The sequence below is a fragment of the Berghia stephanieae genome, chromosome 4 (genome assembly GCF_034508935.2).
Source record: "Berghia stephanieae isolate SIO BIC M18660-M18661 chromosome 4, UCSD_Bste_1.3, whole genome shotgun sequence".
NCBI lineage: Eukaryota > Metazoa > Mollusca > Gastropoda > Nudibranchia > Aeolidiidae > Berghia > Berghia stephanieae.
In genome coordinates, this window is record NC_088363.1 from 83,265,205 (window position 1) to 83,282,704 (window position 17,500).

The following is a 17,500-nucleotide window of genomic DNA, read 5'->3' on the forward strand; positions in this document are numbered from 1 at the left end:
TGTTATTTGTGGTTGCATTTGCTTTGAAACTTATACATTATATTGCGTCACATTTAAAAAAAAAAAATTTCTGGTACTCATATGCATGTGTAGTCAACGGACCACCAGTCATTGTCTTTATCATTTTATTATTTTCGCTTGGCATCATGCAGATTATGTGAATTTGACAGGTTATTATGGATATTCTTGCATTCACTGCCGAGCACCTCCACTTTTTTGTGACTATTTTAATGATCAGCTGATTTTCTTTTGCCTCCTCGGATTATTGAGGACTTTTTTCAGAACGAGGCCTGGCGTGGCCAATACGCTTCAACAGTCATAACGTCACTTCCCTCATAATGACGCATGGTAACTTAGTAACTGGCTCTAAACTATCGGAACAATGGCGGATGCCCTTATGGAATATTTCTCCGAGCATAAAAATAAAAGCGTATCCAGAGGAAAAAAAATATTATAAATCTGATCATGTTTTGACTTTTACACATTCTGATCACAAGACACATGAATAGTTCTAGCGAGCATGAAGAATATAAAGTACAGATTTTCTTTGTTTAGAAGCAGGATGGCCTCCGTTTCTGGGCGACGTGACATCAGACTATTGAATCCAATTTATACTTATATACTCTGTGGAAACGAAAGTAAAAATCTTCTATTTATAGTTCTGTGTTCACGGCTAAAAATAGAATAAACAACTTGAATCAGTACTGAAAAAGAGTATACCTATCACAAAAAGTACTGGGCGGCCATGGATGCACAATACAAGAGCGGGCGATAACGCCTTCTATGGCTTAAATTGCAAAAATCTCAGCGTCTTGAACCAGAAGATTAAAATGTTAACAATCTGGCAAATATTCATAGCTCAAAAAGCAATTCTATTTTCCCTGTTGAAGACACGCACACACACACACAACATTTATAGAATAATTCTTTCTTTTAGTCGGTAATATAGATATCAGCTTTTACAGCTAATAAAACAGTAGATAACTAATTGTACTCGCCTCCCAATGTGCTATTCCTGTTGTCTGTGTGAAAGCTGAAGGGTAGGCAATTATCTCAGCACCCATTTTGGCCAAGCTCAAAGCCATTTCCGGGAACCTTAAATCATAGCACTGGGGATATATAGAACATCTTATATAAATTGGAATATATATATACAACTCAAAAACAAACTTTGAACACTCATTGATCTAATGTTGTTCCCAACATTTTTTCTTCGTTCATTGATGTTAAGAACAATCAGTTTGCAATAGAATTAAGGTATTTAGTAATGTTTTTTTTCATTTTCTATCTTAGACATTGAAATTTTTCCTTGGAGGGGGGGGGGGGGGGGGGGGGGGAATTGACATTCCCTGTTTTTCCCTTGCAAAGCACAGTTCCTGTTTCATCTTCAAAGTCAAAGAATAAAGGATAAGGACTTGACTGGCATAACCAATACACTGCATATATATGTGCTCACAACACCTAATGTATATTTTATTCTTTCAATGCCAGAATAATTTTGCTTCGCAACTCTTTCGCCGATGGAGAGTTCGATCACTCAGACCATGGCATTTTGAATATACCACATCTGGGTTTCCAGGCCTGTTTTCACTAATTTGTCAGTTTGATTACTTTGACTTAGTGTTGTTCAAGACCCTCACTGAATGGCAAAAAGTTGAGTCCTTGGAAAAGGTTCTTTACTCACATTCTCTACGCTTACTCAAGTATAAAACGAGTACTTGGTCGTTATTAGTGTTTGGAATAAGTCTGTTCATCGGAATTGGTATAAGAACATGCAAAGTTTGAAGTTGCATTGTTGAAAAATGTTGGTTCATTCAGAACTAGAAAGAGTCTGGTAAGATGTTTAAGAGATAAAAATACAATGGAAAAACCAAGGAATTGTGAAAACAAATTATAGTAATTTTAATACAAATTTTAATTAAACACAAAATTAAATGTCTTCAGGTTATTGGCAGACATGTCTGAGAATAATCACAGCGTTTTGTTTTTTTTTTGTATCCTTTCGAGTCTTGCTTTGCCAATTCCAAACATTGATAGGAAACATATTTGAGTTTTTTCCACATTTTCTACAACCCACGGAATGTGGTACTGGTATGAGAATTTATGCAGATTTGCTTCCTGTTCATCTTTTCTCTGATGTCTCGGCTTTATTTGGATCACAGTAACTAGAGATGCAATCATGGCGTCCTGCTCATCTTTCGTAGAAAGGCCTTTAAAATGACTCAATAATACCTCTCTGCTTTCAACATTAACAGTGTCAAAACATTTCAAACGTTTACAGTCACAAGGTTCACCACCCTGGTGACTTGAAAGTCGCATTTTTTGTCTTTTTCACGTTTTCCTCCATTTATTTTTCTTTTTTGAGGGATGTCCATAACAACTGGATGCACACATGTGTCCGCTATTTTGTATACAAACATTAAAGTCATGTGACTGAGTCGAGTAGATCCTGTTGATTGGCCACAGGGGAAATAACTCAATAAAAATGACATTCCTGGTTTTTCCATTGTAATAAACTGACAGTCCCTGTTTTTCTATCAGCTGACTCTCAGTGTTACTTCATTTGCTTTATAAATGAGAAGGTAGTGTGTCATATATTCTCCCCACTGACACCAATATCTTAAAATTACCAAAAATTGACATTCCCTGTTATTCCCTTGCACCCTTCTTATATATATATATATATATATCCGGGGTCGTGGATAGCTCATACGGTAGAGTCACGATCTCCCCGGCCAGGCAGAGTTGTCGTACCAGTAAGGTCGCGGGTTCAAGCCCCCATTGCCGCCGTGAAAAATTTTAATTCTCTATTGTCTTCTGGCACTTTCCTACTCCTTTCATTTTTTGTTTAGCATTCTTCACCATCACCATCCAAATCTCCTGATTATCTGTTGTGACTAATGGAAAGGGAGAGATGATTCAAAGATGAAAAAAACAAAACCAGCAAATAATATTCCCAACTTACAGTCGCAATCCCTAACTTTCCAGGAGGACATGTGACTGGAGTGAGAATTTTGTCTCCTGGAATGGTATAATCACTCTCCTTCAAACGTAATTTGTCAGGGATTTCTAGATCAAACAGGTGGGTCTTGTTGTATGTCGCTTTGATGCAGCCTTCGTTATCAATAATTACATGGGTGTTGAAAATTCTCTTTGATTGATCTTGTGGACTCTAGTTCAGATTAATAGATAAAATTCATTAGAAGTAGAGAAGAAAATCCAAAAGGTCATGTCATGCATTAGAAGAGAAAAGTTTATTCACTTCATTAGAAATCAAAATGTATAAAAGTTACGACTGTTTTTGTCATATTTAAAAAATAAAAACTCTCTCTCTCTCTCTCTCTTTCTCACTCTCTCTCTCTCATATATATATATATATATATATATATATATATATATATATATATATATATATATATATATATATATATATACAGTGGAACCTCCCGATAATGACATGCCACGGGACAGAATTTTTATGTCGTTATCCGGAGGTGTCGTTATTTAGAGGTTTCCAAGATGGCGGACAAAGTGGGCGTGGTAAGGCCCGCGGGACCAGATTTTATTAACATTGACAAGACAAACAAAACATTGTAGTGTATTCCTCTTAGAGCGTTCTTGTGCGTGTGTCTGGATGAGACTTTTAGGTGATCTGAACTGAGTACACTGATAGTGTGCTCCTGGAATCTACATCTGTTCCCTATTTAGACCATTCCCCTTTGTCTTACTTTTTCTTATGTCATTTCAATTGTAAATCTAGAATGTTTTTTACTCTCCAATTTTCTTCCTTTTTACTGACGCTGATATGACATAGATGTGTCACAAGCGCTGTAAAACCCTTTAAAACAAGTGAGTTAGATAAAATTCCTCATCCTCTTCCTCCTCCTCCTCCTCCCACAAAAACACTACTACTACTACTACTACTACTACTACTATTATCACCACATAATATCACATTTTCCAAGATTTTGTGTTTACTTGCTTACACTTACATATATACCTTGGTTTTTATTAATGCATATCAGCCAAGATTCGTCAAAAAAAAAGCTGCGTTCTCATTGGTTTCAAAAGCTGCGTTCTCATTGGTTCAAGCAGGAATCATTTTTATAAACTTTGAGTACTCATACTCGGTATTTTTAGTATCAGATATCTATGAAAACTGCCGAAAATCGCCAAAATGATGTCGTTATTCAGAGGTTTTATCAAAAAGTGCGTCGTTATCTGGAGGTTTTTTTTTTTCTGATCTTAAATAGAAAAAAAATCGGGACCACGGGTCAATGTCGTTATCAGGAGGTTGTCGCTATTCGGAGGTGTCGTAATCGGGAGGTTCCATATATATATATATAATATATATATGATACAAAATAAATAAGGTCACTCAAATTTGTCGATACAATTGTAAATGGCCTCCATAATGTCAGTCGATAATTATCTGAAGTGTGCTCTCGGCACCACTCACAACATGACAACAATGAAGAAAAAAAATCAATTAAAGGAAAAGTACACTACGGATAATTGTTGACTGATGATATGGAGGAAGCCATTGAAAGAATTGTATCGGCAGAACAATGTGAGTGACTTTATTTATTTTATATGCTCTTACCAACATTATCGAGCACTCTCGTACCTACAAGTACCAACCAGCACTCATAAATATATATATAGATATCAGTCACTTCCAAAAGTAAGTTCCACAAGAGGAATTCAAATTTAAGTAGAGGTGCATGAAATGTAATCAATTTATCACGATCAATATGACAAGTAAGGTAGGATAATTTCCATTATAATGAACAATGAAAATATTGCTGCTTGATGCTCGAAGGAAAACGTCCTGATCAGGGATGCCACCCGGCAAATTAAAAAAAGCCTGAAAACTTGCGCGGACGAGATACAAATCAACGTCAAGGGCTTTGTAGGGATTTGAAAAATATCAAATTTGGAATGTTGTTTCAGTACTTATTATTGCAATTGAGAGCAAATAACACACAAAAGAAAGGAGAGTTAACAGTTTTCAAATTGATAAAATAAAGTGCTGAAAACAAAATATAGACAAATTAATATCAATAGCTATCAGGGGTGAGAATGACTGGTCACATAAAAGGAGAAAATTTTTCATTGTGAAGATCATGACCCACCCATGCAACCATAACCTATGAATTTGAACTTCACTCAAATTCACTGAGATGCGATCCAAAATTTGTCTCGCAGCAATTTCTGACACAACTCGGAGAATTTCAAAAGTAGAAAGTGTAATTAGATTTGGTGGTTGTAGTAGGGATGATGATGTGGTGGTGGTTGTAGTAGTAGTGGTGGTAGGGATGATGTGGTAGTGATTATAGTAGTACTGGTCGTATGGATGATTGTGTGGTGGTGGTTGTAGTAGCTGTGGTAGGAATGATGATGTAGTGGTAGTTGTAGTAGTAATGGTGGTAGGGATGTCTCTCTCTCTCTCTCTCTCTCTCTGTGGCATATCACTTGGACGTAGCCTCCCACACAGTCCTTCGGAAGCAGTCTCTGTCTTGTGCCCATCTGCCACATTCCGTCACGCCGTTGTTGAGCCATTCCTGTATATCCTGTTGCAATCTTCTTTGTGGTCTTCCTCTGCCTCTTTTGCCCTCCGCCATGCCCTCCAGTACATCTCTCTTTAGTGTGTCGTGTCTTTTCAGGTGCCCAAAGTAATTGAGTTTCAGCTTTTTTATCTTACTCATTAGCAGGGACTTTTTTAGTCCTAGTGTTTTCATGATGTTTGCATTGCTTTCTTTGTTTGTCCACGGGATGCGTAAGATTTTTCTATAGCATTTCATTTCGAAGGCGGTTATTCTCTTTTCTGATTCTTTGGTTATAGACCATGTCTCGCATCCATATATTGCAGTAGGAAAAATACAGGATGTTAGGATCTTCATTTTCAGTCTGACTTCCTCGCTCTTCCAGATTGCCATCATTTTGTTTAGTTTGTTGCTTGCAATTGCAACTCTTCTCTTGTAACATTTTCCAGTTGTTGTTCTTCTATTTCGACCTGAGCAGTGCTGCTTTTATCTGTGCTCATTATTTTCGTTTTCTTTGCGTTTAATAATAGGTCTTTGTCTTCACTATGTTTTTTTTACCGATTTTACTAGTTTGTTGAGACCTGTTGATGTTGTTGACAATAGCGCCGTGTCGTCTGCATATCGTAGGTCAGAGATCTTCCTGCCATTTATCTTCATGACACTGTACTCTTCATCTTTTTCTTCTGTCATTACATCACGCATTATTGTTTCGGTGTATAGGCTGAATAGTGAAGGAGAAAGGATGCACCCCTGCCTCACTCCCCCTTTATTGGGAACCATTTTGTAAGTCCATATTCTAGTCTAACCGTTGCTGTCTGTTGTTGGTAAAGATTGTTTATGAGGTTGACTATTTTGTAGTGGCAGTTTAAGTTCTTCAAAGTTGTTACTATTTGTTTGTGATTTACGCAGTCAAACGCTTTGCTGTAATCTATGAAGCACATGTGTAGATCTATGTTTGCCTCCCTGCTTTTTTCAATCAGTGTCCTGATATTAATTATTTGGTCTCTTGTTCCCCTGTTTGGTCTAAAGCCTGCTTTGGCTGACTTCTTCCTTCACCACGTTCTCTAATCTCTTCAAAATAATTTTCAGTAAGATCTTGCTTGCATGGCTGATGAGTGATATCGTCCTGTAATTTGTGCATAGCTGCAGGTCTCCTTTTTTGGGGATTGGTATAAATACAGCCTTTGTCCATTCATTTGGCCATCGTTCTTCGTGCCATATCTTTTTACAGAGAGTGTGATATAATGCAGTCCCCTCGTCTCCACTAGCTTTGATCATTTCTCCCGATATTTCATCGTTTCCTGCTGATTTGCCTGTTGGGAGCTGTTTAATTGCCCATTCTACTTCGCTTCATAGGGGTGGTAGTTCATCTCCATTTGGTTCCATCATTGGCAATGTGTTTGCGTTGCCATTGAACATTTCCTTACAGTATTCAGGTAGGGATGATGTGGTGTTATTTGTAGTAGTAGTGGTGCTAGGGATGATGGTGTGGTGGTGGTTGTAGTAGTGGTAGTAGGGTTGATGATATGGTGGTAGTTGTAGTAGTAGTGGTGGTAGGGATGATGTGATGTTATTTGTAGTAGTAGTGGTGCTAGGGATGATGGTGTGGTGGTGGTTGTAGTAGGAGTGGTGGTAGGGATGATGTGGTTGTGGTGGTAGGGATGATGATGTGGTGGTGATTGTAGTAGTTGTAGTAGTAGTGGTCTTAGAGATGATGATGTGATGATGGTTGTAGTAGTAGTGGTGGTAGGGATGATGATGTGGTGGTGGTTGTAGTAGTGGTGGTCTTTTAGAGATAATTGTGTGGTGGTGGTTGTAATAGTTGTGGTAGGAATGATGATGTGGTGGTAGTTGTAGCAGTACTGGTGGTAGGGATGATGTCGTATTATTTGTAGTAGTACTGGTGGTGGGATGATGTGGTGTTATTTGTAGTAGTAGTGTTGGTAGGGATGATGATGTGGTGGTGGTTGTAATAGTAGTGGTGGTGGTAGAGATGATGTAGTGGTTTTGGTGAGTGTTTTTTATTCAGTGATAATAATAGCAATTTGTTAAAAAGGAGGAAAATGTCTCCGTCTATCGGTCAAACGCAAGCAAAGTGTAAAAATAACAAGAAAATAGTTTTGTATTGGTATTATGTAATATATTACTATACTATTACTAGTATAAATCCATTCTTATCATTAAACATAAATTTACTATTTGTAAACATTTAATGAATTGTCCTTTCCACATGTTAAAGGCCTACAATGTTATTCAAATAAAAGGCCAGAAAGTGTTGTTTTGTTTTGATTTTTACTTTATAAAGCAGGCTACAATATCTTTTATTTTTTACCGAAACCTAGTGGTTATTCAGCTTATAAATACAACCCAAGAATCTCTCAAATTTAAAGCCATAGTCAAAAGGTAAAAAGAAAGAAGAATAAACTAAGCCAATCACCATTGCTTTATTCTAGGCTAATGTATTATCTCTGCATAACCAGATGATTTAATTTTTTTTTGTTTGTTTGTTGCTTTAGGTCTCTTCCAACACAATTGAGGTTATATGAGAGACCGCTGAAACAAAAAAACAAGCAATCTAACAAAAATAGTACAAATGTAAATCAAAATCATAACCTAAAGATATCATAAGCTAAATTATAAATAACCAAGAACAAACAGGCAGAAGATTAACAGAAAAAAAAATATCCCTGTCAAAAATACAATCACAAACCAAAGAAGCAGGATAGGCTAGTAAAGAGAAGAAACGACATCACTATCGGATCGTACACCCATGCGAACATCATAGGTATATGATTCAAGGGTGATGCTCCCATCCAACCACCCGCAGATGATTTAATGGATAGTTGCGAAAGAGAGAGAGAGAGAGAGAGAGAGAGAGAGAGAGAGAGAGAGAGAGAGAGAGAGAGAGAGAGAGAGAGAGAGAGAGAGAGAGAGAGAGAGAGAGAGAGAGAGAGAGAGAGAGAGAGAGAGAGAGAGAGAGAGAGAGATTTGTCCCTCCCCTTCCCCTTCAACCATCAATGAGCTAATCAAAGAACACCACTGGTCGTCTGTGTCAATTATGCCATTCAGTCTGGCCCGACGTCATAAAAACGAGACCATCATAAATTTCACGAGACTATTGCACAGGTGTCAAAATATGACATAAGACATAATGGTGATTTTGTGGTTTTGAGGGAAATGTTTGACACAGCAAATTCAGCGGAAAATTTCTGAGAAATTCTCAAAATCACTGTTTATTTATCAAAAAATTTTTTTTTTAAAGGAGGAATTGTGATGGGGATGGGCGGAGATAAACTACCATTTAGGTGCCCAAATATTCGACCGGCGGTGACAGCCCAAATTATTCACCCGGCGAAAAAGTTCCGGCTCAAATCTCGATCGCGATATTATTCTTCTTCTTAAAAAAATTTTTTAAAAATTTTCTTGAATAGTGACGACGGATAAAACCGGAGGTTCCGGATTAAAACCGGCTGGTGGTAAAAAAAAAATGTATTTCCGGCTAAAACCGGAAAAGTGGCATCCCTGGTCCTGATTCATTCATCGTGTTTTGTTGATAAAGGGAAAACCCGAAACATACACAGTATGTCTTTGTTTAATAAATTGAAGCTTATATTTCAATATTTAACGTTATTTTTTACAATGATTAACAGTGACAGATATAGAATCAAAATAGTACAGCACCTTTTAAAAAAACGGGTTTAATTTTAGGGTATCGCAACAATGTTTGTGTTAGTATTTTGTGTATCCACCCTGTATTTTCTTCAGAATCTCATGTTTCTCCATAAAAGCATTCATGTTGGACACATAACCTTCGCTCATTTCATTCCACAGGTCTGTCAGTAGCTGGAACAAGTATTCGGCATCTTTTGTGAGTTCCCTGTGCTTTTAATTGTACTTGATAAAGGCTCCAATTGTTGCTGGCCAGTTCATTGAATCAAAACGATGCTCTTGTAAAATCAGTTTAGTAATGAGTGGTTTATGAGGTGGAGCATTATCGTGTACAAGTACATCCACGTCACTGTTACAAGTGTTAATAAAAGGAACAACAACTTGAGCTGCTGTGTACTCTTGAGCACACAATCTTCCTTCAATTAAAAACAAAGGCGTTTTGCGTCCAGCTACAATCCCTGCCCACACCATGACAGATCCATAACCTCTGATTCTACTTTCTGGATGTTATCGTCATCAAATCTGTGGTTTATTCTTCAATAACATCTCATTCATCTGTTAAAAAAATCAATTTCAAACATAGCTTCGTCGGTAAATAGCACCCAGGACCATCCCAGGACCAGGGCAGTGAGCCCACGACAGTCTGTTTATTTTGTGATTGGCAGTAATAATAATAATAGTAATTGTGTAGTTCACCTGACCAGCAGACGTATTGTTAGTTGTTTCTCTCCCTAATTGTGTGATTTTTATTGATTTCTAAAACAAAAGTCTGGGATATTTTTATACAGTCGTTTTAATAGAGTTTTATTCTATATTGTGATATATATTACTTGGAAATTCATACAATGATTTTTAGATAAATTAACATTTTAGTGGTGTGTTTGAATTATTTTATTAGACATTTATTGTTTACATTTCAGACCTGCCAACCTTCCCAGAATGAAAAGTGTATTCTATGATCCTAAAAAGTGTATTTTTAGAAAAAAAAGTGTATTTTTAGAAAAAAAAGTGTATTTTGTCCACATGTGTGAAAAATAAAAATGCGCAAAATACAAAAATTCATATAAACGCTAACATCAAACCCAAATCAAAAATAAACTCCGATCTTCATCATTCAACATTCATTTGCAGCAATCACTAGTAATTACAAAATGATTGGTTTATCGAGAAACTAAAACTTAATGACCATTTTAAATCAGTATAAGGCTCAGAAATTGCAATATCTAAGGATATTGCTTTCGAAACACTCAAAGAAATGACCAAAAGACCCCAAATATGTTGATAGTATTGATGCTAGTGCCTGAAGAAGAGGAGGTGGTGGTTGTAACGTTGGTGCTCTGGTGGTGGTGGTGATGGAAGAAGTGATGTGGTGGTGGTGGTTGTGGCAGTGACAATGCTTTGATGGTGGTTGTAACCGTGGTGATGGTATGAGATGATGATGCTGATGTCCCAAATGAAGTTGTGATGGTGATATACATCTGCCAGCCCAGTAAATCAGTTGAAGGTTTTGAGATAAAATATTTGTGAGAGTGGTCTTCAATCTAATAGAGATGACAATTTGCAGCAGTGACAAGATAATTTCCATTATGTTATCAAATGATCCATGTCTCTCTCTCTCTCTATCTCTCTCCCCCTTTTTTATAGCATTTACTACTCCTCCTCCTACTACAACTACAACAATTCCTACAACCACTACTAGACTTGTACTATTACTACTACCACTACTACTTCTACTCCTCCCACCATTACTACTACTACTACTACTACTACTACTACTACTACTACTACTACTACTACTACAAAATCAAAATATTACAACAAAAATCGTACTAAAGGAATCGTATCCATGTATCATACTAAAATACGATTAATCGTACTGGTTGGCAGGTCTCACGAAGTGCCAAATCTATTTTTATCCCTATTCCGACAACATTTGGAATGACACAGAATCGCCTTGGTATCACGGTAGCGATGGCCAGTGGCTACAACCAAGTCGTGGTGGTGTGCGGAAACAAAGAAAAATAAATATTCAAATAGGTCAGAGACCACCACCTTTTCATTCTAATCAAGCACTCAAAGTGCGTAACACACAAGGGTGTCCAAGGTCTGATCAACAAACCAGTCAACGACACTCACAACAACATCCAATAGAAAACGACACATCAACAAATCACAATGACAACAGCTGATCATTTTGATAGTATGCAGGACTTAAGTAAACAAAATGAAAACGTGACATCTGAAAATAAGACAATAACAGCAAAGAGGGGAAGAAAGACCAACATGAGACCAAATGAAATAAAAAGAAACAATAACCGAATCAACTCAAATAATAACTCTCTTAATATAGCAAACCTTACCTGATGCACTCCCCCAATGGATAACCATAGATTGTAATTTTTAGCAGCTTCCTTACATCTACTGATGAAAGTACCATCCAATGTCTCTGCCATTTCAATACTAAGTTCTTTGCTGTCTGCAATATAGTCACAAGCCTCGGGAAGAAATGCCATCTGTAAAAGTAAAAATGGTGATAAAGCACAAGAAGGGAGCGTCATTTTTCATTTGTTTGTTTTTCAAGGCTTTTACGGCGCTTGCAACACACCTACTTTTGATATAAAATAAGAACCCAATCTCTCAATCATTCTTCTCTCTCACCAAGACTCAAGTCTGGATCTTAGACTCTTGTGACTAGAACAATCTTTTGTCTTGTGTGAGCGAGGGTAGGAAATACTTCTAACAAGTTAAATAGCTGAGGAATTTTGATTAATTGTGATCGAGTGTAGTGAACATTTTAAGTGCTCTTCAACAGGTATCGTAAGTAAACACCAACCTCTCAGACAGTTGAAATCTATAATCCATGTACAGTCACTCTGCCCGTTACCGTCACCTTGGTCATACTGACCCTATGTGAGTTGCGACAAAAAAATAAACAATTTCTCAAATCACATGTTAATTCCGACAATGAGGCTTATTCATGCGCAATCTCCTTTATGTTTTCTCCATCTCAATCAGTGCACAGCCAAGAAAAGCTTTTGTTTTCCAAGACATGACAACTTTTTTCACAAAGGTAAGTGAAATCTACTTTCCTTATCACTGGCCGGATTATCCCCTGACTATTCAAATAAGCTAGAAGGTGAGCTCTTGTCAGCGAAACGAAGTCATGACTTATTTATAGCATTAGGTAGCAGACTGACAAGTGTGTAGTAGACGTTGTTTACAGATTGGGACACACGAGGCAGTTTGACTGGGGGTATCAGTCAGGGGCATACCAATCGGTCGCTTTTGCCTCATACCGACCCCCTCATGAGAAGCGTATAAAAATTAAAAGATAATTAATGAAATGCTTAAGTTCTACGTCCCATCAAGAAATCTGAGATCAAAGTCTGATAATCGTATACTTGTGAAGCCAAAAATGACTCGCAAAATTGGTGAGCATGCGTTTGAATATTCGGCACCCCTTATCTGGAACTCCCTTCCAAGATATATCAGACAGAAATGATGCAGAATTCTTTTTTTAAAAAACATCTTACAATGTTTCTTTTTAATATGTAACATTGTAGAGTTATATTGCTTTTGTTTCATATTGCATGTTTGAGTGGTTGCATGTAGAGTGAAAGTAGCCAAGTTACTGTTAAGCGCTTTGAGGGGTAAGGCGCTCTATAAAAACCATATATATTATTATTATCATTAGATAATGAATTTGACGTCTACAGATACAGATTTTTTTTTTGCTATCTACCAAGTCTAGCTAGCCCACATAAATTTGTTTAATCTAACCCTTTGAGTGCGGAATTATTGCTTTACAGTTTTCACCAGAAATTAGTAACTCTGATGTGACTTGAGTGTTGAAGCAGCATCATAGTTATTAGTTGGTGAAAGCTACACATCAATCTATATCGGTCCTAATGTTAATTGGAAATTTTTTTCAGTTGGAATCCACTGTCGTACTCAAAGGATTAATAAATAAATAAATAAAATGAATAAATATATAATTTCCTTTATTCATCACATAGGGCGAATATGTCTTTAGGGTCTATTCCAAGGCATCAGCCACAGTGCATCACTGCAAACTGAGCTAAGACGAGGTGACTCGGGTATTTGAACTCAGTACTTTTCGGGTACGAAGCAAAGACTGTAGCGCTGAGTCCCACTGTCCCATTTTAAAAAAATACTTTGTACACAAAGTAGCATCCAGCTGTTTTTGATAATTTGCCAGTACCAAACAACTGGTATGACAAGCCCGGAAAGGCACCAAGGATCCAGGCACCAAAGTATGTCTCTGGGAAAACCTTTGGTGCCTTCCACGAGAAGAAGGTCAAGGAAGCAGAAGACAGGAAGATGGCGAAATAGAGGAAAAAGGCAGAAAGGGCAAAAATGAGGATGGAAAAGGAGGCAGAGAAAGAGAAAAAGAAGGAAAGAAAGGCAAAAAGTAAAGCTAGGAAAGAAGAGAAAGAAAGAACCAAGGCAGGAAAGAAGTTGAAAAGGACAAGACCTGAAAAGGCAACAGTTGTAGAAGTGATGATTTTGTGTTGAGAGTGACCCCCACAGGATTCAAATAGAAGTTTTCTGGAGTTTTTTCTCTTTATTGTTATGGGATGGTTTTACAACCCATCGGAAAGGAATAGGGTATCTGACATTTTATACCTATATAACTTAAAATATATTATACTGATATAAATGATAATTTGTGGTCACAATTCTTATATATAACAATTGGCGATTACATAAAATTTAAACTTTCTAGCTAAAAAAAATTGTTAAAGTTATAGGCGAAAAACATAGGCCTGGGGTGTAAAACCACCCCATGGAGTGAAATAGTAATAGGGTTAAAAATAAATGCTTTGATCGTTTGCTATAATCATTCCAATGAGCCAGCATGCTACTAATTAACCACTAGAAATTTAGAGAAAAAAAATCTGTAAACAACCATATAGTTCCAATTAAGCAGCTAATCTGATAAAACAGTATTCCAATTTCTGGTTTCAACTGTATTTACTTGTTTTTCTGTTTCTGACAGCTGTTTTCTAAAAACAAGTACAAGCACTAGAACCACCCTCTCCTTACCTTGGCTCCTCTTGAACTTGCAGTGGACAGAAGGTTCATAATTGACGTAAGATTTTTCTCTTTATCAGACCTTGAATTCATCTGAAGAACAGCAATAGGAGTTTTACCATGCTTGTCTGCTGATCCTGTGGAAGCCATCCTTGAAAGAGCATGTAGAAGTCTGTGATTTCTTAAGCTTTTCAATTTGAATATTTTAATGGCCCATATAACGTTTTTCTTTTGTTGAAATAAACTATTTTGTAGAGACTGCATTACTTGTCATGAAATCTGTATTGAAAAAAAAAAAAAGATGGGGGGGGGGGGGGCATTAAATGAATTTTTAAAGAAGCATAGCGAGTCCCATGCCTGAATATATTCAGGGTCTGCCCTGTTAGTCGGTCAGTGTCAATCTGATAGATTTCAAGATGTGAACGAATGATCAAGTCGGAGAGGTGGGGACGGGGAAATTTTCATGGACTGGATTGGGGTACCAAATACAAAACAAAACATGATCTTGTCAAGTGAGTGTACCTTTTTGTGTGTTATAAATGAAACATTGTGAAGCGCATTGAGCATGGTGAATGCGTGGCAATTCGTTATATATTATTCATTATTATATTCCCCCCATGCACGCAACGCACACACTCGCATTCACACATACACACACACAAACGTATGGAACAGTAGCTCATTTATTTGTATTTTATCACCTTTGACTCCTAGTCGTTAAAAACTGTTCGGCTATAGACCCGGAATTTATCTCGATTACACACTACAGTAATTTACTGTAACATTAAATTATATATTGATATTGATTTGAATAGAATGCTGGTTTACAACAAAGCACTTTCTGCTGGGTCAAACAGGCCCAGCTACCCTACCATTGGTTGGTGGTTGGGGTAGGGGTTTATAAAAATCTGGGTTGAGTTTTATGAAATGTGCCGACCTGAATTGATCATCAGCAACCGCCCCTGAGCGCTTCTACTACTGCAAATAGTGATTCCACCGTGAAATCACTATTCCGCAGTACTATTGCGAATAAGCACTTCGATACTTTAAAACATGGCCATGATCTCTCTGTGTAAAAACAAAGCAAGATGGCGACAGGGACCTCTCTCCTTTACCAGTGCCCTCAGCCTTAGGTTATTTCCCTTAGCTCAATAAGCTTACGGAAGGCCTCCTAATATTATTATTTAGGTTACGAGTGCGTACCTGTCAGTGTCAGTCACAGTCGTCACAATTCAATTAATTCAATCGGACTCTGTAACAGTTGAGATTAGAGTTTTAATCATTTAATCGGCAACGATGAACTCAGAGAGAACTCTCACTCAAACAATGCTTGTAATCAGCGGCAATGCTAGATAGTCCCTCTAACATCTAATTAGCTCTAGATAGGGGAGACCTTCCGAAAGCTCCTAGTGCTAGCATTTCTTTCAATTTGTATTTTCACCTTGGATCTTTTGTCATGTGTTTATTTATTCAATTTGTCATCATACAGAAGCATTATAAAAACGTAGTGTTTTTATGCACCTCCGTTGAGGTGTATCTTAACGGATCATTTTTATACACCTCCGTCACGCATGCGCATCCCATCCAATTTCATCAGCGATATTGTGTTTCTGTATTTGGACATGGCGAAAGTTATATTGTGACATCTGTAGGATGTCTTTGTTAATAAATTTGCATAGAAATAATAATAATCTAAATAATCGAAATATAAAACCAGAAAATAGAAATTGCATTGAAGGTAAAATAATATTTTAGAAAGATTTTATTCAAGTCGGGTGGCTCCGTAGCGCAGTGGACAAGCTGTCAGAAATAAACCTTGAAAGTACTGGGTTCGATTCCCATTGTAGACAATTTTTTTTTAAATAGTCATTTTTGTTTGTTTTTTTCTTTTTTTTTTTTGGTTATAGTTTTTCAAAAACTTTTTATCATGTTAAAAAAAACCTCGATTTTTCAATTTCCTAAAATGATTTATTTATTGAGATCAATATTTATGCGCCACGTTTATTTTTACTTTTGATTTTTAAAATTATTACTGTTATTTTTTAATTTATTATCATTGAATAAACGTACTTCGGTAATCACTAGTGCTAAACTATAATCTAAAACTATTTAATTTATATAAACCTCATGGACGTATGCAGCAACATTTTCATTAATTGACCATCACCGCCAACGGAGGTGCATAAAAACGGCGCGTTTTTGTACACCTCCAACGGAGGTGCATAAAAACGCAACTTTTAAAAACTTTAGAACAAACCTTGATAGATTTGTGAAAGTTTCAAATTTCCTAATTCCATTGTTTTGATTCTCGGCCACCATTTTGATTTGTGAAGTATAGAAAGGTAGTGCAATGCATTTCGAGGGGTTTTTTTTTTCTATTAGGGGAGGCCTTCCGAAAGCTCCTCTACATTCCCAGTATTCTTTTATGTTTTTGATGTTTTTAAAAAAAGTTTCCCCCTCCCGAACCCTCTACTAGAACATTATATATTTTTTTTAAAAAGAATACTGGGCATGTAGGAGCTTTCGGAAGGCCTCCCCCTCCCTCTAATTAATTAGGGTTAGCTCGAGATCGGAGGATTTTTTTTTCTATTAGGGTTAGTCATAAGTCTTAGCAAAGGTGCCTATGAGTATGAAAGGCGAAAGGGTTAGTTAAAGGTACTAGAGGTCTATTCTAGTCCATCTGATAGAGTCTAGACTAGAGTCTTTAGGCACTTTGATAACTCCAGTTCAGTGGCCGCCGATAGGCTCACTGTAAGGTGAAACTCGTTTTTTGGAACTTTATTTTTGGCCCTTTAATGTTTTGGTCATCATGGCGTTATTTGTGAACCTATGTGACTAATGTTGGTATCATTTTAAAGGGCACAAAACAAGCTTTCTAACGGTATATTTTATTCTTAATTCCTGATTGTATTTCTCAGAAAGCTATTGAAATAAAAATTTTATCAAATTTTGACTTATAAGAACTTTTTAAATTATGGATACATTTTAATTATACTTCATACATCGATAGACAATTAATTGAAGAACATCTCTGCCAAATTTCATCAAAATTGATACACTCGCTCATTATTTTATTTTTTCCGCCATCAACCCCACTTTTTTAACAAAAACCTCATATTTTTTTCCATTTTCATTTATCCTTAATTTTGTCCATACTTTTCATACATGAAAATGATTTATATGAAAATAAAGCTTATTTTCTCACCTTTAAAATGATACCTAACACTTGC

General features: G+C 36.7%; 1 protein-coding gene across 9 annotated transcripts in view; it reads right to left on the reverse strand.

Annotated features, from left to right (window-relative positions):
* Positions 1-17,500, reverse strand: part of LOC144971401 (nitrilase and fragile histidine triad fusion protein NitFhit-like) — a 35,789-nt gene that overhangs the window by 17,509 nt on the left and 780 nt on the right. For 6 of the 9 annotated variants that reach the window (XM_078912244.1, XM_078912242.1, XM_078912237.1 and 3 more), the window contains exons 2-5: positions 14,283-14,549; positions 11,576-11,728; positions 2,966-3,172; positions 999-1,109 (exon numbers count right to left, since the gene is read on the reverse strand). In XM_078912244.1, the coding sequence (XP_078768370.1) occupies positions 999-1,109; positions 2,966-3,172; positions 11,576-11,728; positions 14,283-14,534 (723 nt within the window). In that variant the 5' untranslated portion in view covers positions 14,535-14,549. Of the gene's footprint in view, positions 1-998; positions 1,110-2,965; positions 3,173-11,575; positions 11,729-14,282; positions 14,550-15,473; positions 15,719-17,500 lie in introns of all 9 variants that reach the window. The other 3 variants (XM_078912238.1, XM_078912240.1, XM_078912239.1) reach the window with 2 other exon arrangements.